The sequence below is a fragment of the Nomascus leucogenys genome, chromosome 15, assembly GCF_006542625.1.
Source record: "Nomascus leucogenys isolate Asia chromosome 15, Asia_NLE_v1, whole genome shotgun sequence".
NCBI lineage: Eukaryota > Metazoa > Chordata > Mammalia > Primates > Hylobatidae > Nomascus > Nomascus leucogenys.
The window spans coordinates 79,607,387-79,627,089 of NC_044395.1; the positions used below are offsets into that span (position 1 = coordinate 79,607,387).

Sequence of the window (19,703 nt, forward strand, 5' to 3'; positions counted from 1 at the left end):
CGTTTTGTATGTAGGCATATCCTGAGACTATGCCTCTTTGGATTACAAGGATTCAACTTTTAAGCAATATGGCAGACAGCCTCCAAGGTGGCCCTCAGTGAACCCTGCCTCCTGGTATTCACATCCTTGTGCAGTCCCTCCTACGTGGTCCCAGGGTTAGTCTTCGTGACCAATAGCACACAGCAGAAGTGAAGGCATGTCACTCTAGGATTAGGTCCTAAGAGACTGTGACTTCCATCTTGGACACGCTCTTGCTCCCTTGTGTGCTTTCTCCTGGATCACTCACTCTGTGGGGAACCAGCTGCTCTGCAGTGTGGCCGCTGAGGCAGCCCGTAGAGTGTCCTGTGTGGCAACGTACTGAGACCTCTGGCCCAGAGGCTGCAAGGAACTGGAGCCTGCCAATCACCTGTGAGTGAGCTTAGAAGTGGATTCTTCAGCTACAGTCGAGTTTTGGGATTATTGCAGCCCTGGTCAACATCTTGAGATGTTGTGAGAGATCCAGCCAGATTGACTTAGGCCATGCGGCTAAGTCATTCCTGGTTTCCTGACTTAGAAACTGTGGGGGATAAGAAATGTTGTTTTAAATTGCAAAATTTTGGGGGTAATTTGTTATATAGCAAAATATAACTAATGCAAGCAGTTTTATCCCTCCCTCAGGTAATATGGACTTTCGTAGCAGGATGTATTCCCATTGAGGAGAGACAGGCCTAAGAGGATGGGGGTTGCCCTGCTGCCGGATACCAGGACCCACTGGGAGGCTACTCAAGACTGGCAGAGGGTGGCACTGGGCTGGGTAGAGGACTAATGCACAATTTCAAATGGTCTTCTTTGTGATTGATAAGGGGTTTGTCTCAAGCTAGCTGATGTTCAACAGGGATGTGGGAAAAAAGATGATCTTTTTCGGGCCTGACGCGGTGGCTCACTCCCATAATCCCAGCACTTTGGGAGGCCGAGGCAGGCAGATCACAAGGTCAGGAGTTCGACACCAGCCTGGCCAACATGGTGAAATCCTGTCTCTACTAAAAATACAAAAACTAGCCAGGCATGGTAGCATGTGCCTGTAATCCCAGCTACTTGGGAGGCTGAGGCAGGAGAATTGCTTGAACCCGGGAGGCGGACGTTGCAGTGAGCCGAGATCACGCCACTGCCCTCCAGCCTGGGCGACAGAGTGAGACTCTCTATCAAAAAAAAAAAAAAGATGATCTTTTTCAATATCTAATAGTCACATCAGACACAGCCCAAATAGGGCTGAGAGGGGGTAGGCTAGTGACTGGTCCTCAGAAGAAGGATGCTCTATGCAAAGCCTTGCCTTGTTTAGGAAAATGGTGTGCAATGGGAAATTCTGGGCAGGCTTCTCATCTGTATTTTAAAAGGCAACATTATCCCAGCTGACATCTGGCTTATGTCTGGTTCAGACAGTCTAGTTCCCTCTTTGCTGATAACTCTTCTTGGTCCCTTACATCCTTCACTTTTTTTTTTTTGAGACAGATTTTCACTCCGTCACCCAGGCTGGAGTGCAGTGGCATGATCTCTGCTCACTGCAACCTCTGCTTCCCAGATTCAAGCGATTCTTGTGCCTTAGCCTCCTGAGTAGCTGGGATTACAGGCGCAAGCCACCATGCCTGGCTAGTTTTTGTATTTTTAGTAGAGACAGACTTAATTAGTTGGCCAGGCTGGTCTTGAACTCCTGACCTCATGTGACCCACCCATCTCAGCCTCCCAAAATGTTGGGATTACAGGCTGAGCCACTGCAACCAGCCCATCCTTCAGGTTTTAACCACTTGGAATTAAAAAGAAACAGCATCAAGGTCCTAATAAACATCCCCACCTGTCCCACACATCATTTTCGTATGTGTGTGTGTGAAATTCCGAAGTTTAGAGACGTAAAGTGATTCATGCAAGATCCAAGCTCAAAAAGGGCAGAGTGCAAATTCATTTGCATCCAGGGCTTCTGAATCCAACAATAAGAAACCATAAAAAAATGAGCTGTGAATAAGACTTTATGGTTTACAAACCCCCATTCACATCCATTGTCTCACTGAATTCTTATAACTACCATGAAAAAAATTGTTTTTCTCATTTCACAGTAGAAATGCCTCATGGGAGGGATGGAGCAGTAGAGGGCTTGTCCAAGCCCATCAGTGAAAGGCAATGCCCAACACAAGGGCAGACACACTCAGCACTGTCCTTACACCCAGGAAAATGTCCCTCGTCCTGATCTCACACTTTGAAGGGCACTGCTCCAATCCTCCACCAGGTATGCTCCTCCTCACAGGTAAGGAGTCCAGGGAACCAAAGGGACATTCTCCCTGTAAGGCCACATATTCAAAACCCCAGATTCCCTGGTCCAACGCTCCTCAGCCTGATTCCTGGACCTGGTGGCCCTCTTTTTTGACTGCTTCATGAGAGTACACTGTGTTGTGTGTATTCCTAGAACTGGCTAAGGTGACTGTTTGCAGAAGGTGTGTTTGGAGCTCAGATGTGTGGGCTGGGGTACCCATCTACCCAAGTGCTCATGAGTGTCCTTGTGGTGCTGGACAGAGCAGGGGTGGACTGGAGACTGGCTTTCCCTAGACCCCATATTTTGGTGCAGAACTCAGAATTCTCTATTTGAACATGGCTTTTAAACTCTCTACAAATGAATATTTGTCAGGGTGGAAGGACAACATATTTCCTTTCAAAGCTTATCAGCCTGCTTTCGAACAGTTAGCTATCTAGACATAACATATACAGCCTTACAAATGTTAGGGGTGGGACTACACACAGCTGTGCTCTTTGAAGTGGCAGGGAGGAGAGCCAAAGAAAAGAGAAGGGCAAAAGAGCCGAAGATTTAAGCAACAAAGGGTCAGTAGTTCAAATAGTGGAAGGTTGGGGAAAAGAATGAGACATGGGATGAAGGCCAAGGGGAGGAAGTTTCAGGAGAGGATGAAGCCAGTGTTAGGAGGAATGCGAAAGCTTATAAAGAGGATGTGCTGGTGGATGAAGGATGGCCACAGATTCTCTGCACTCCTCCTATCAAGAGGTGGCATTTACTTCCCATCCCTTGGATCTAGGCTGACCCTGTGACTGGCTTTGATCAACAAAATATAGTGGAGTGACACTGTGTAACTTCTGGAGCTGGGCCTTAAGAGATCTGAAGCTTCTTTTTTGCCCCTCTTAGAGTGCTCCTTCTTGGTAATCACATAAGAAGTCCAACTACCATGAGACCACCATGCTGTCAGGAAGCCCGAGGTAGGAGCACTGAGGTGCCAGATGTATAATAAAAGCTTTCTCGGACATTCTATCCCAGCACAAAATGAGGTGTGTACAGCTGAATGAGTGACCTCAGCTGATGCCACATGGAATGCAAGAACCACCCAGCTAAACCCTGCATGACCGTCCAAGTCATGAGCAAATAAAATGGTTTTTGTTTCAAGCCACTATGTGTTGAGATCGTCAGGCAGCAACAGACAACCAAAACAGATGCTAAGATCTGAAATGAAGAAATGAGCTTCAATGGAAGGATGAGTTTTTTTTTTTTTTTTCCCAGATATAAAGAACTTCCTGAGAGCTGGGGTGATTTGTCCCTGAGCCAGACCAAAGAGAAAGGTAATTGCATCTGTCACTGCATATGTTAGGAGTATGATGGATGCCCATTTGTCTAAAAGGGCTTTGGCATCAACCTTTGAAGATGCGGGGGACTGGACCAGATGCATTCCTTCTTTCAGTTGCAAAGACTCTCTTTAAGTGTCATCACACATCCAGGCAACTCCCTAGAATATGAGAACTGTTTCTATCCTGGTGAAGGAAAATGGAGGATCATTCTCCCCACCAACCCTGGCCCCTTGACTATGCAAGCAGAAAACACTCCTGCCTGTGGCTGTGCTGGTTCAGTGAAGTCTCAGACCTGTGGTGGGGAGTCAAGAAAGGACCACCGGCTACACCACCCCACTCCGCTGCTGTAGAACTGGCCTGGACCTGACGCCCGAGCCCCGGGCACAGGAACACAAAGATGCGAAGGTTTTTTTCTGTTCACATTCCATATCCTGGAACAATCATCACCGTCACTATTAGCTACCATTTATAGAGCACTGTGTAATAAGCACTTTACGTCCATGAACTCATTTAATCCTCACAAAATCTCTGTGAAGATCTCATCATATTACTACCCTTATTTTAGAGTGAGGAATTTGGAACTCGCAGCAGTTAGATAATTTACCTCAGGTCATGCTGTTGGTCAACAGCAGAGCTGGGATTTGAACCCAGGTCTGTTTGCCTGGCCATAGCACACCAAGGCCTAGCTAGATGGGCTCCATCGTGGTGTCTGAGAATAGTTAGCCTCTACTATTGCTGACCAGTGGGCACCTGGGATGGTGCTTCTTTTCTCAATACAATGGCATCGTTACAGAATACTGCCCAATTAGTGTTCTTAGCACATCCAAATGGTGTTTCATTTTACTTCAATTATCCATTCTGAAGACTCAAGTAAAAAACTCATTGTACCATCAATGACAATAAATATCTCTAAATGCACGTAAAGTCTTGAATGAAAACAGAACCATCAATTCAACAAAGAAATAAAAATCAACAGAACCTCTACCACTGAGTGTTGACAGCTACCAGTGACATCTCAGCAGTACTACTACAACCAGGTCCATCTTCTGGAGATTTGTCCATCTGGGCTCCTGCACCTGCCCACAGACCAGCTTGAAGCAGTACTAAGCACCACTCTGGGGGGCTTTGTGAAAACAGCGGCTAGCTGATCAGGGATGAGGCCCATTACGAGGTAAACCTGTTCCTTAAAATGCTCGACACAGCAGGTTCCCGAAGACATGAACTGAGACCCTATTCATGTTCTAGGTCACTTCTTAGAGGAAGCCTTCCCTGACCCCCCAAGATAGGGTTGCAAAATGGCTGTACCCTTCCATGGCACCCTAAACTCTTTAGGAGCAGGGACCATGTCTGTCTTGCTTGTCACTGTATCACCAGTGTCTGGCAAGCATGGAGAATGGAGTAGGTGTTCAATAAAATTGAGTGGATAAAAGAATTGGCTGCCTTTTCAACTGCCCTTGTTGGCTACTGGTCCAAGACCTCATCTGTGGCATGGTAGGAAGGCTAAGTAGGCTATGACTTGTTCCTTCCTGCTGGTCAGAGATAGGTGCTGCAGGATTAGGGTGACAAAGCTTTCCTTGGTTCAGGCCTCCAGCTCCTTTACTTTAAAAAGTGGCACTTGGGATGGGCAGTGTCCTCTTGCTGAGACCTAGACCTTGTCCTTGGTCCAAAGGGAGGGTCCACTTAATACCCACAATGACACAGAGAGGAGTGCCTAGGGCTGGGTTGGGGGACAGGTTGCAAGACATCAGGATCTAAGGTGGAGAGTAGGTCTCAGAACCACCAGCCCAAGAGGCCAGTTGTTTCTACCAAAAGTGCAATGGCCTACTCAGGCCTTCAGCATACTCATGACCTTGCATAAAGCCAGCTAATCATGACACACTGAAATCTCAGGTTGGTAGGGATTGTCATGGCTCCAGCCAGCTGCCCGCAGGAAGGCTCCAGGAGTACTTTGTTCCCAAGAGCAGCGTTGTCCTTAGACCTGGGCCCTGTGCCCCGTCTCTTCTGCCCATGGCACTCCCCATGAGCAGAGAAGTCCATAGGGCTCAGGAGATGTACTCAACTAGAGTCTCTTACTAGCTGGTGTCCATGCTCCCCTTTCCAGGATGTACTCTAACTACTAGGACTTCAGGATTTCCTGCCCAAATGGCTTGAAGTCTGCATGGGTCTCTTGCTCAGGTACATCCCTGTGAGGGTAGACACTGTCTCCTGCTTACGCATCCTCAGGTTTGAGGGGTGGCCAAGGGGTAGCTATTAGGGTGGAGTGTGGACCAAGCCTGGACGTACAGACTGGCCTGCCCACATGCATGCATGCAAGCAACGGCCCTTGCAGTGCAGGACTGAGCAGGGGTGGTATACTGCGAGGGTCTTTATTGGCAGTGTGACCTTGGTCCCTGCAGGCCTGCCCACAAGTCCACATGATGAAGATGCTGAGAGCAATGCCTGGTGATGTTGCTCTGTTCCATGTGCTGGCCCCCACTGGCACCTACTGTTGCTGTATCTACCTCCTTCTACCTTGTACCTCCGCGGCAGCTGCTGGGAGCTAGGATTATGCTGGGCTAGGCCTGTACTGGTGCTGGTTGGGGGAAGGAGTGGAGGCCCCAGCATCAGCAGTGCTGCCTGGTATCTTGCAAATGTGAACACCTACACATAGAAGGGAGTGTGTGAGTTTGAATGTACCAAAGTGTTTGGGTGACTGTGAGCAAATGAAGTGAGCAAGAAAGGAAGAGTGAAAGAGAAAAGGAGGGTGAGCACATGAAAAAGGGTGTGTGCATGAGGGAGAAGAAAAATACATGTGTGTGCATGTGCACGGGGTTAGGGAAGGCAGCGAGGTAGACACTCAGTGCCCCCACAGTACCGGGGAGCTGGGCATGACTGAGAGCCTGGGAAGAGGACAGAGAATGGAGAGGGAGAAAAGGAGTCTGCCTAGTCATTTTCAAGAGTGTGTGTGAAGAAGGGGTACAGTAGCGGGAGAAAGAGAAAGACACCTAAGGAGGGAATGAGAGAGTAAGCACATCTCCAGGAAGCACGCAGAGTGGAAGCCGCAGGATGGAGGGATGGAGCTGAGAGAGGTGAGCATGCAAGAGGAAGGCATGCAGGTGTGTGAGCCTGGAGGTGTGCATCCGCCCCTGCAGGGCTGTGTGAGACAGAGGCAGGCCACGTGCCCGGGTGACTGTGCGTGGGAACATGCATGTGCATCAGGGAGCATGCGGCTGTGACAAGTGAGCACAAACACGAGTGTGCGAGGGCACATGTGGGGGTGTCCCAGGGGCTGTGAGGCAGCATGCCTGGCCCTGGGGCATTGTTGGGGGGCTGTCAGGGGGTGTTGGTGATGTTGAAGACGTTTCCACCCCAGAAAGCTCTAGGGGGACTGTATGACCTGCTCCGTGTTGGCTCAGATCTGGGTGACTGTGGTGGCTGGGAGTGTTGGCCATGTTGCCCCCATCCGAAGGTGGGTGTGGGAACGAATGAGCCACCAGGCATGGCTGGCCCTCACTCTGCCTTGCCTCTGGGCAAGACAGCCACGAGTGGAGAGAGTACTTGAGGGCTGGATTTTTATACCATCATTATGCAATTGCCTGCAGTGCTCATGGGCTCCTTCTAAAGGCCTAACACTCCAACTCTCTTGGCCTACAAACCCCCATTTCCTTTGATGTCCAAGTTGCAGTACAGGTCAGTGTCCGTGACAAACATTTGTGGAAGTCTACTCTACACCAGCCTCTGGTGTAGACTTCCACAAATTCAATGTGAATTTACCCCATTCACAATGCCAAACCATTCCCTAGTTCTTTCCCATCCCCCTCTTCATGGCTTTAATTGTCTTCACAGCACTTGCCACTATTAACCATACTATGTGGCATGACTTACTTATTTGTTGTCTATTTTTCCCTAATAGCAAATGTCTGTACAGCATTTGGTACATGCCAGGCATTGTTCTAAGCTTTCTGTTAATTCACTGAATCCTCTAACAACTCTGCACAGCAGTGAATATTGTTCTTGCTATATTGTGAATGGGAGGCCCAGAAAGATTCAGTAGCTTGTCCGTGATCATCCCACTGGTAAGTGGTGGGGCCAAGCTGAGGTCCAGAGTCCCTGTTCTTGACCAGCACATAATACTGTCCTGGGAGGGTGGGAAATTTTTTCAGTTTGGATTTCTGTTCAATCTCTAGTGCTTACAACAGTGCCCAGCACATGTAGGTGCTCTATCAGTAGTGACAGAATGAAGAAATGAGTGAATACATGCTGGACATGGAGGATACAGAGACGACATAGAGAGGTACTTGCCTTCAGAGAGCTCATGACCCCATGGAGGAGGCAAATAATTACTGCAATCCCCTATCAGGATGGCATCATGGGAGTCTAGAGGGTCACACAACTTGCTCGGCCTCTGCAACCAGGACTTCCCAGGGGAAGGACACAGATAGGGACAGGCACAGACATTGTCTACCTCCTCCAAACTCCTATCTGGCACAAACACACCTAAACTCTTTCTGCCTCAGTCCACAGGGTGCCAGAAGATGACAGTGGCTCCATGGGGACAACAGAGGCAGAACAAGGTAGTGGTGATGACATGGGCTACTGAGAGAGACTGCCTGGAGTGAATCCTCTCTCTACCAGCTAAGTGACCTTGGACAGACTGCCTAAGCTCCCAGGGCCTTGGTCCTCTCATCTGTAAGAAGGGAGTAGCAAATGACACTGATTTCCTGGGATATTACATGACCAAAACTCTTCTATTCTACACTGGTTGCTGGCTTTTGGGGAGAAATGGGAGAGAACACTGGGATTCAACCCATTAGGCTTATTACTGCAGCCTCTCTGCTGTGGCTTCATCCCATTTTGCAGAAGCAGCTCGGAGCAGAAATTGTCCATGAACTTTCCTTAGGGAAGGGACTATGTCTGTTTTATTTACCACTATATCTCTAGCACCTAGTACCTGAGACCTAGTAGGTGCTCAATAAGTACTTGAGTGAAATGGCTGAGTGGTTACATTTATTTATTCCCCCAGGACCCTTGTGAAGACAAATATTCATATTGCTATTGTTTCTATTCACAGATGAGGGACTGGAGCTCCAGCAAGGTTAAGTGACTTGCGCATAAACACACAGCCTGAAGCAGAACAGGCGGACTCAAACGCCAAATCCCATGCTCTTTCTTCCTCCACACCGTGCTACTCTCTGGACTCCTATTCATCCTGTCCTATTTTCTGCGGATTTCTTCTAGTCAGTGGGGCCATCCCTGATTGTAGAGTCATCTCCGAATTCTATGACTCATATCTGAATCACAGAACTGTTTAATAGTTGAAGGGGACTTCTGATGTCATCTGGACCTCCCACCCATTGTGGAAATTTCCTCTCCATTGTCTATCTATCTAGTACTTGAATGCCTCCTGTGATGGAACACTCATTTCTTCCTCTGGAATTATCGAGTTCTATGACTGGACCACTTTTAGAGTCAGAGAGTTCTGCGTCTATGGGCCAACAGGCCTGTTTTTAATTTCAGTGCCTTGGGCTTACGTCATCCTAAGATACACAGAATAGAACTGCTGCCCCTTCCGCAAGACAGCCATTCAGATATTCAGGAAGTTCTCACATCTTTTCAGAGAATTCTCCTCTTCTAGACAGATGGTTCCGTCTTAGACCATTTCAACAGACTGCCCCAAGTGTTTTGAGCAATGGCACTCCCTACTGGTTCAGGTATGAACTGCACCAAAGGGCTTCCTCAGGAGCTGGGGCACTGAGTGTGGTGTGAATAAAATACCACTTATTTTGAAGAGTCATCGCTTTAGACTCATACCTGGTTGTTTCCAATGTCTATCTTAAAGAGTGTCACGTGAAGACTCCATTCTAAGGTTCCTTGCCAATCATGAGGTCTCTGACAAGCTACAGGTTTGGAATTTCAAAGTTAGAGTTCAAAAGACTTGTCTCTCTTTTTCTTTTTTTGGAGACGGAGTCTTAACTCTGTCGCCCAGGCTAGGGTGCAGTGGCGCAATCTTGGCTCACTGCAAGCTCTGCCTTCTGGGTTCAAGCCATTCTCCCGCCTCAGCCTCCCAAGTAGCTGGGACTACAGGCGCCCACCACCACGCCTGGCTAATTTGTTGTATTTTTAGTAGAGACGGAGTTTCACCATGTTAGCCAGGATGGTCTCGATCTCCTGACCTTGTGATCTGCCCGCCTCGGCCTCCCAAAGTGCTGGGATTACAGGTGTGAGCCACCGCGCCTGGCCCAAAAGACTTGTCTTCTAACAAAATGTTCAGAAGGAACGATATGAAAATATATGCTATGTTACAGGATTATGACAATTTTTCTTTTTTTATTTGTATTTATTTTCTAATATTTTGACAGTTAACCTTTTGTTATAAGAAGGAAAAGAACAATAAAAATCTATAAAAAATATAAAACTCTCCCTCCACCCCTTCTTTTTCTTCCTTCTGAGGCTGTTTATCATGGCATGGGTCATGGGGCTACAACTGGGGCAAGCTGCCACCCTGTGGGCAAGAGTGCCTTGGTAATATCTCCATGGTGGCTGCAATGGCCTGGCTCCCTGCAAGTGTGGTCAACTGGACTCAAGCAGCACAGTTTCACCCTCAAGCCAGGCTTCTCAACAGGGAGATCAGGTAGCTCTCCACATCCCCCACCGCATCCTTGGCTCTTGCTGCCTTCAGGTTTTGTTTTCTACCTTTACCTCTTGAAGTCAGCCCAGCACTGAATGGTCAGTGGTCATTCCCTAGGAACCCTGTACTCCTCAGCTCTTCATCCTTCTTTTCACTTCCTAGCACACCCTCAATTGCCTGCTCTTCCCTCCATGTGAGCCTAGAGCAGCTCCAAATGATAACAGGTCAGAAGGCATCAGGGATTAGAAAAACAAGTCCCCATTTAAACCAAGAGCTATGGAGCAGCTGCATGGTTCTTCTCGTGCAAGTTCATAGCTAGCTAGGCTTTACTCCAGCCCCATTCTCTCTCCACTCTGAGGTGTGGGAGGACCTGGGTGCTGGGAAGACTCACCCGGTAGCCTCTCACTGCAGCACATGTCCAGGGCCCCTCCCTCGGAGTCATCAGCAGCGTGGTTCTCTCTCTCACTCCTGCAGCAGGATGGAAAAGGTAAGAAGATGCTGTTGAGCCAGGATAAAGACAAAAACCCTGAGCAAAGATAAGAAGGCTCCCTCTCCTGTATTCTGTATCCCTTTGAATAACCCCACCCCATCAAAGGGACCTGAGGAAAATACCAGCCTATTGAGGGGTCAAGCTGCAGAGGCAGGAGCAGAATTTTGCAGGGTCTTCCTTGTGGAATCAGTGGCAGCAGTATCATCACAACCATCATCATCATCATCATCATCATCATCATCATCACCATCATCATCATCTCTACCACAGTAGGAGGATTTACTATATGCAAGCACTTTGCAAACTTTATCACGTTAAATCTTCACCATGACCTCATGAATGAGGGATCATTAAACAGGCTCAGAGAGGTTAAGTAACTTGCCCAAGGTCTGTTTAATGTTCTTTAAATGTTCTGTTGAGCTGTGGCTCAACAGAATAGAGATGAGTTTGAAATTATGGCCTAGGACTCCAGGCTCATGCTCTCACTGCTATGCCATTCTGTCTCCTAGTTCCAGTGGTTTTGAACCATGGGTGGACAAGAAGAGGGCTCTAAGTAACCCACAATCCTGTGTCCAGCTCTCCAGGATAAGCAAGTCCCCTCTGCCCCAGGCAGTAAAAAGTGGCATGCAGAACTCTTCTCCAGAAATAGCTAGAAAAAATAGTTATATACACGTTTTGTATAGTCTAAATATTTCCTTGCTGAAATCAGAGAACCCTCTTTCTAGCTCATCAGGGTACCTTATAGGAGAGTATGGGGGTCTAGTTTTTCTCCTTTACCTGATAAGCTGGAAGAAGGTTGCTGGAGATCAGCTAGATCCCATGAAGCATCTTGAGAGTAGACATATCTTGAGGGCAACCACTTGACTCACAGGGGTTCCCCTACCCTGGGAATGGCCTGAAATGCAGTGTGGGTTCCAATGGCCTTGTCTGCCTTTCATGTCTCTGACCCTTGGCAGTAGCTGATGACTGATCCAAGGCTGGACACACAAACCAGGCTGGGTCAATCAGATCCTCTCCCTTGCACATTGAAAATGCATTCTGGTGCATTTCGCTGGTGCTGAATCATGGTAGCCACAGTGCCCTGGAGAGAAGACCTGCTGCTGAGGGCCTGAGAGCTGCCTTGTTCCCATCTGTACTGAGTCTTGGACAATATGTCCATCAAGACCATAAGATGGCCATGGATCCTTCCAATAAATCCCCACATTTTAGCTTACGCCAGTGGGATGTGATTTCTGAAACTGGCAACCAAAAGAACCTTTGACATAGCCTTACTAGCACACTTCCAGGAATTCCAGAAGCTCAGCTGCTTCTCTGCCCCCAAGTCCTGCTATCCTGCTTCTTGAACTGGCCCTAGGGCCTGTTTCAGGCCCAACTCCAGATTTTAAATAATTAAGGGCAGAGAGGGCAGGTTCAGGGTGGCCCTTCTCTCTCTGATATCTTCTTTTTCAACTGGCATTATATCATTTTATTTTTTTCCTCAACCCAATTGCCAGGGTCTCTGAGAATCACAAGTCCTAGAGCCCAGCACTCCTGCAGAGAGGAGGTCACCTCCTTCAAGGTAACTTTAAGTGCATTCTTTAAATGTCTCTGGAGTCCCTCCACATTTCTCCCTCCCCATCTTGGTCCCAGCCGCCATCATCTCTTGCCTAGATTGCTGTGGCAATATTTTAACTGGTTGCTGGCATCCACTCAGGCTGGCCTCCAAAACATTCTCCACATGGCTCTAATGCTTATGGCATAGAAAATCTGCGCAGTTTACAAACTGCACAACTGGACGTGGAAGTCCCCTTTGCCCCAGGCAATGGAAAGTGGCATGGTGAACTCTTCTCCAGAAGAGAGGAGCTAGAATCAATTCCTCAAAACTCAATGTTTACCACATAACCTTTCTTGAAAAAATATTTTCATGGCATCCTTATTGTATTTAGAACAAAGAAAAATCCTTTGACATAGTTCACTAGATGTTGGGTGGTCTGGTCCCTGTTGATCCCTCCAGCCTTACCCCATGTCCCTCTCCCCCTTGACCTCTGCACTCCAGCCACACTGAGAAGGCTCTTTCCTCACAGTGCCTTCCACATGCTTTTCTCTCACATGGTATGCACTTGACACAGTTAGAAATGTCACTGTAATATATGCCATTACTCAACATCTGTCTCCATCATTAGACTGTGGCTTTCATGAAGGCAGGGTTCACTATTTCTGTTTTATTTACTTTGTATCTTCAAAGCCTCGCACAGTGCCTGGTTCGTAGTAGGATGTTCAATAAATAAACACTTATAAAATAAGTAAATGTTGACCTGACATTCTTGAGAAAACATTAGGAACCTCAAACACAGCCATCATCTGAGCTGCTTTGTGGACGGGTCTTTGCTAAGTAGCTGGGAGCTCTCCTCCACAGCTGTTGTCCACAGAAGTCAGAGAATCACAGATCTGGAAGGCCTCTCATTTTACAGAGGAGAAACTGAGGCAGAGGATGGGGTCTGACTTGCCCCACATTTTATATTGAGCTGGTGGTGGCCACAGGGATTGTTTGAGAGCACCCACCCCCAACCTTCCAATCCTAAACTTGTTCTTTCCTTACCCTAAAGAGCACCCAGCTGGATGGCAGCCCATGAGGGCTGACCCCTGGCTGGGTACTGAAAGGCACAGTATCCAGATATCTCTGGAAGGGGACCCATGTGTGACTCACACCTGCTTTCACACCTTAAGCCTCTCAGGCCCCAAGCTGTGTTCAGAATAGCTCAGTGCTGCATGTGTGCGGTGGACTCTATAAATAAGCTTCCTAGAAAATGACTAATTTCATAACCAGAAAAGCAGAACGAGTAGCACCTCTTGACTGCAAAGGAAAATGGAGCAAGAGCCTCTGCTGCTCTTCCCTGCAGTCGAAGGACTCCAGGCAACCCCAGCCACAGCCTGCATGTCTAGGCTGTCCAGAGGAGGGTTTAATTAGCTTTCCAAAGAAAATAGATGGCCCATTCAGGCTGGATGGGGAACCCAGTCTCTGGGCGCTGCCTTCCTCCCTCCCCACCAAGAGCAGAAATAGCTACTTTTATTGGATTGCTAAGGCTCCTGCTCTCTCCTTCCCCACTTCTATCAGCCAGGCAACAGGAACAGAACACTGGCCTGTGACAACAGCAGCCACTTGCTGGGCTGCCCCCACCACTGCTTCCCTTATAACCAGAGAACACCAGGGATGAAGGGACTTGGAAATCACCCAGCCTGCCCCTACTTCACTGATGGAGGATGTCCCGGAGTGAAAGCCGCTTCCCAAAGCCATCATCGCATTCAACAGGCGTGTGCCGAGCACCTCCTGTGAGCAAGGCCTGGAGCTGCCCTAGGAATACAGTGATGAATAATCCAGGTCCCTCCCTGCAGGCTCCCAGTCTCCTCAGGGAGACAGACATGCAGACACGACTGTACCCTGATACCTGCTTTAATTGATGTATGCATGTGACCACCCTGGGGAAGGCTCTGCTCATTTGTGGGAGGGGCAAGGGGAAGAGGAAGCCTTCTCCAAGGGGGAGACAAGAGCTGGTTTTAATTTTTTTTAAATTAATTAATTAATTTTTGAGATGGAGTCTCACTCTGTTGCCCAGGCTGGAGTGCAGTGGCACTATCTCAGCTCACTGCAACCTCTGCCTCCCTGGTTCAAGTGATTTTCCTGCCTCGGCCTCCCAGTAGCTGGGATTACAGGCGCCTGCCACTATGCCCGGCTAATTTTTGTATTTTTAGTAGAGACGGGGTTTCACCGTATTAGTCAGGCTGGTCTCAAACTCCTGACCTCAGGTGATCCTGCTTGCATCGGCCTCCCAAAGTATTGGGATTACAGGCGTGAGCCACTGTGCCTGGCCAGGAGCTGGTTTTTAAAATATGCTTTTAGGTGAATGAGGGGTTGGGAAAAGGATTTCTTGGGTAGAGCAAATACAAAGAGCAAGGCATGGAGGCCCAAGATGTATGTAACATCTGGTGCAATCAGAAGTAGGCTGGTCAGTGGGATGGAGCAGCAGATGGGGGCTAGGCCTCAGCAGAGGCACGTGGGCAAGAAGCAGCCTAGAAGACAGGACTCCTGCCTCCTGGCGGGGGGTGGGGGAAGCCCTCTTCCACTTGATCATGTGGCTTCCCTGCACTGAGAGTGATGCTGGCTCTCTCACACCTGGTCTGGTTGGGTAGGTCTGTAACAGGACATGGGGGCAGCAGCTTATGTTTAAGAAATGGACTTTAGACCCAGCTGGTAGCGTCCGATCTGGTCTGAAACTACTCTTTTTACTGTGCTAAAATTCCCATAGCATAAAATTCAACATTTTGACCATTTTAAAGAGTACAATTCCGTGGCATTTAATACATTCATAATGTTGTACAACCATCATAATGATCTGCTTCCAGAATATTTTTGTCACCCCAAAAGGAAATCCTGTACTCAATAGGGAGTCAATCCCTGTCCTCCTCCCCCCAGCCCCTGGCAACTGCTTATCTGCTTTCTGTCTCTATGGGTTTGCCTATTCTGGATATTTCGTATAAATGGAATCATAAAATATGTAGCCTTTTGTGTTTGGCTTCTTGCGCTTAGCAAGTCCGTAGAATGCATCAGTACTTCACTCCTTTTCATGGATTCCTTTTCACGGCTGAATAATATTCTACTGTAGGATAGATGACGTTTTATTTATCTATTCATCAGTTGAACATTTGGGTTGTTTCCACCTTTTGGCTATTTGTGATAGTGCTCCTATGAACCAAACGGCTCTGTCTCCACTCTCCTCCCATCACGCTTGTGGTTTTGGGCAATCCTTTCTGCGCTCTGGGTCTGAGGCCTCACTTATGAAAATATGGTGGTCAGACTCTAAGCCCGTTGTAACTTGAATGTCACCACCTTCCTCTGCTCGTTCGTATGTGTGAAGGTAATGCGTTGTGCAGCTATGCCATCAGTGCTGGGTGCTGGAGATCCAGACTAGACTACCCATCCCATTTTCTACAAGCTCACGGCCAGTGCAGAAGATACAGAACAGACGCTGCCGTGGGCTGGGTGAAGTGTTCTAACAAAGGCACCGCCCCTCTGCCTGGGGGGTAGAGTGGGGGATGGGGGATGCTATTAGGAGACGTCCTGGAGTCTCCTAACATGAAGTCCTAGCTTTGCCCAGGACTTCTGCAGAGAAAGAGCTGGCTGGTTTGCTGAGCCAGTCAGGGAGCCTGAGCCTGCTTCCAAGGTGGGTGAGGAGCAAGGGAGAACTGGGATGCTGAAGCCAGGATTCCTGGGTGTGAGGCTGAGCCAAGCCAAGGCAGACATGCCCTCTATCCTGGGCTTTGTGCTCCTGGTACCCCGTAAACACCCCTCACTGTCAACGTGGAGCTCCTACCACCCTCTTAAAGCTCCAACCCCACCTGACATCTCTATTCACTGAATTAAACCTCTCCATTCCTCCTTTCGAGCCTTGTTTGTGCTGTTCCCTCAGCCTGGAAGATCCTTTTCCCCTTTTGTCAAATCTTACTCATTCTCCAAGGTGCGACTCAGGTGATGCATCTTCCACGGAGCACTCCCTGATCTCTCAGGAAGAACTGCGTCCTCCCACTTCTGGGCTCCCCCACACACCTGGTTCATATGTCCCTTTGTCTCTTACTTTGTTCTGCTGCTATAGTTAGCTGTTTATGCACCTGCCTCCCCCACCAACTTCCGACTTTGGAGCATCCTCACCCCCTCAACCACCTCTGCATCCCAGGTGTTTAGCACAGAGCCTGAGCCTGTTGATGTACACCTTAAAGGCCAAATGCAGGGTAGTGGCAGGGTCTCAGGGTTGGTAGCTTTAGGGGCTCTAGGAAGGCAGACTCCAGCTAGGAGCCTCCCAATTAAAGAAGATGGCCAAACCATAGCCACGAAGAGGCCCATAATGCCATCCAGATTTTCATCAGCATGTTCAGCAGGCAGGGACAGAGGACACGCTGGTTTCATGGAAAAGGAATGATCAGGCTGAACACCTCATGAGAATGAGTCATGTGCCCCACAGCATCCAGATGGAGAAGGCTTGGCCTCCTCAGTGGGCGGGCTGCAGGGGGACGGCGTAAACGCTCACTCACCTGGCTCCCTCATAATTCATTCCCAAGGTGTCTGGATGGGAAAGGGTGCCATCTTCCAGGGCAGGAAGCTTTCCCTGCAAAAAGCAAGCTGGAGATATAAATGAAGGAGAGAGGGCAGCTTCAGATCATCCAGATGGGAAAACGGGGCAAAGAGAGATGAGTGACTAGTCTCAGCTCACACAGTGTGCCAACAATTTCTTTTCAGGTAGTTAAAATCCTGATTTCCTTTTGGGAGTCACCTTTCTCCTCCCCTGGTGCCCTGCTTGCCCCTTGCTACACAGACAGCCCAGAATCAGAACTCAGTTACCTGTTATTTATATCATACCCCAAAGCCTTCTAATAAATATCTTTTCTGCCTAAGTTACTCAGAGTCCTCTTCTGTTGCTGGCAACCACAGAACCCAGACTGATGCGTGCAGCAAACTCGTGGAATGAATAGGCTCTGAGCCCAGGACTCCCAATGCTTAGTTCACTGCTATTTCCGTCCTGCCAAGCTGCCTACCCTCCTTGCCCAGCTGTCCACTGTCCAGCCATCTGTCCTCACGTCTGAGCAGACTGCAAACTTGAGTGTTCTGGATCCCAAACACAGGGTCTGAGTGTTCTCTGCTTGGGATGTGCCCAGACAAATGACTTCCCTTCTGTCCCTGCTCTTCTCTGAGTGGGAGAAGTGGGTGCGGGCATGGCAGGGACCCCAGGTAAGGGAAGATGAAAAGTGCAGGGTAGGCCCAGCCTGCTGAGGGGCTCGGGCAACAGTTGTCCATTTTCCATTTAAATCTGATTCAGGGATTGGACCACTCATTTGTTCAACCCGTTTACTAAACACCTGCTATGTTCAGGCTACGTGTGGGACCCTGGGAATACAATGAACGACAAGTATCTCATGGGGGATGTAGGTAAGAAGAAAAGGCAACGGCGACACAGATGACCCGTGTGTGGGAAGATGAGCAGGGTGCCCTGGGAGTGCCAGCCAGACCCCTAGGGAGGCAGAGGACTCAGGAGACGTTTGGTTCCCAGGAAGGGCCGTCTCTGGTGAGATGTGAAAGAGGAGTGGGGGTGAGAGGCCGTGAGATGAGACAGGAGAGGGTGGGGTGCTCCAGGTAGAAGGAGGGCCCGCAGACGGGCCTGGAATTGACACAAAGCAGGGCACATTCAAGGACTAGAAAGAAATGTAGTCTAAAAGGGGAGTGTGGAAAAGGGGTGTGGTGTGGGATGGGACAATCTACTGAGCCGCTCACTTGGAATTTTTTTCCTTATCCCTCCCGTTCTTTCCAGAGAGGTAAGACAGACCTATACTCCCTTGGGAGAGGCAGCTTGGCTGCAGGACCAAAGGCCAAGTTCCTGGAGGAGCTATCCTTCCAGTCTTTGTGAAAGCTGGAGCACCTGGGAGCGGGTGTCTCTTGGTCATGGAGGTGGGGGTGTGAGGAAGGGGAGGGGGTCTCCGGGCCTGGGAAGGTGACAGAGCCCAGAGCCCATCAGTTCCATGACTGGTGCCTGGTGTGTGGGTGGGTGGCACTGAGTGCATAGAGAGGACTGGATCTCAGCCTCCAGGGCTTCCGCTGCACCCCAACACGGCGCCCTCCCTACAGAAGGCACAGAGTCTGCAGACCCAGAGGGGCTCTTCAGTGAGGCTGGGGCATCTCAGCTATAATCAGTGTGGTCTCCTTGAAACATCCCTGGCATGGGGGTCACAACAGTGGGTCAGAGTCACTCCAGTGATGACTGGGATTGAATTTCCTACCAGATAGGAATGCTGGGGAGCTCTGAGTCTGGGCTAATTTCATTTAAGGAGCATAATGAGACATTTCTTCCATACCTGATATTAAGGATTAAAAAAATCAACCAGTTCTAAGAATAGATTCTTGGCTTGGGAGGCAGGAAACCAGCTAAAAGGTGGGTGTGTCAATCAGGTAAGAGATGGGGCATCCTAGCCTGGGACTGCAGCTGGGGACTGCCCCCTTGCTGGGCCACCTGCTCCAGTCACTCTGATTTCAGACCACAACTGCCTTCTCATCACCCCCGTGACCATGAAGGACATCCTTCCCTTCACCCCTTTGCTTAGGCTGTCTCTCCTGCCTGGAAGGCCATCACCTCTTTGCACCCCTCCTTAAAATCAAACTCAGACTTTAAGCTCCAGCTTAATCTTGAATTGCTCTAGGAAGCCTTCCCTGGGGACAGGTCTTCACTCTGCTCTAGTCAAACTGTGTGGCTCTGGGAAAGTGTCTTTATCACTCCGAGCCTTAAATTTTTCTCATATGTCTAACACAGATGACAATATCTTCTACACAGGATTGCGGTGAAGATCACCAGTGAATGAGAAAGGTGAATGTTGACTATCGTGGTGACTGGTGCACAGCAGGTGCTCAGGATCTGTGCAAACAACCAACAAAGGCACAGCAGAGAAATGAGGGTGGTGGTGGTGGGGAAGCAGGTGTAGACAATGTATAAACTCCCAGGAAAGGGCTGGGAACCTAGCTTCTAGAAAGGGCAAAAGGCTCTGAACAATGCCAAGTTGTCTGGGGCAGCCTCTGGACAAGAGAGGCATCCCAGGACCATGTGCCCTCCCTCGCTGACAACAGAAAGGCGTTGCTGGGCCTGCAGGTGTCTGTGGTCTGGACCAAAGGTCCAGTATGAACTGAATTTACCAGCTTCCCCCTGTACTCTGAGGAGGAGGCGGCTGGAGGGGACTTGAGGAGCCCCCATCCTTCCAAATTCCTAGATTGGGTGGTATGGGAGCAGGAAAAACACACACAGATTCTTTGCTGGCTTTGGCCACCCTGCTGGGACCAAAGTAGCAGGGGCTAGCTGCGTAGGCAGCATTGAGAGAGACCAGGGTCTCATGGTTGAAGCCAACACATTGTCCTAAATACACCTTTTGGGGGGAGGGTCAGAAATTCATGGTGATTCAGCTCAGACTCTGTGGACCCTCCCAGCCTCTTCTCAGGGCCACTCT

The 19,703-nt window shown here is 49.1% G+C and overlaps 1 protein-coding gene across 5 annotated transcripts in view; it reads right to left on the reverse strand.

The window, feature by feature from the left end:
• The window catches only part of PTPN5 (protein tyrosine phosphatase non-receptor type 5), a 62,934-nt gene that overhangs the window by 26,104 nt on the left and 17,127 nt on the right, over positions 1-19,703 (reverse strand). For 3 of the 5 annotated variants that reach the window (XM_030829284.1, XM_030829285.1, XM_030829290.1), the window contains exons 2-3: positions 16,755-16,842; positions 10,593-10,669 (exon numbers count right to left, since the gene is read on the reverse strand). In XM_030829284.1, coding sequence (XP_030685144.1) covers positions 10,593-10,669; positions 16,755-16,774 — 97 coding nt within the window. In that variant the 5' untranslated portion in view covers positions 16,775-16,842. The remainder of the gene's footprint in view (positions 1-10,592; positions 10,670-16,754; positions 16,843-19,703) is intronic. The other 2 variants (XM_030829287.1, XM_030829288.1) reach the window with 2 other exon arrangements.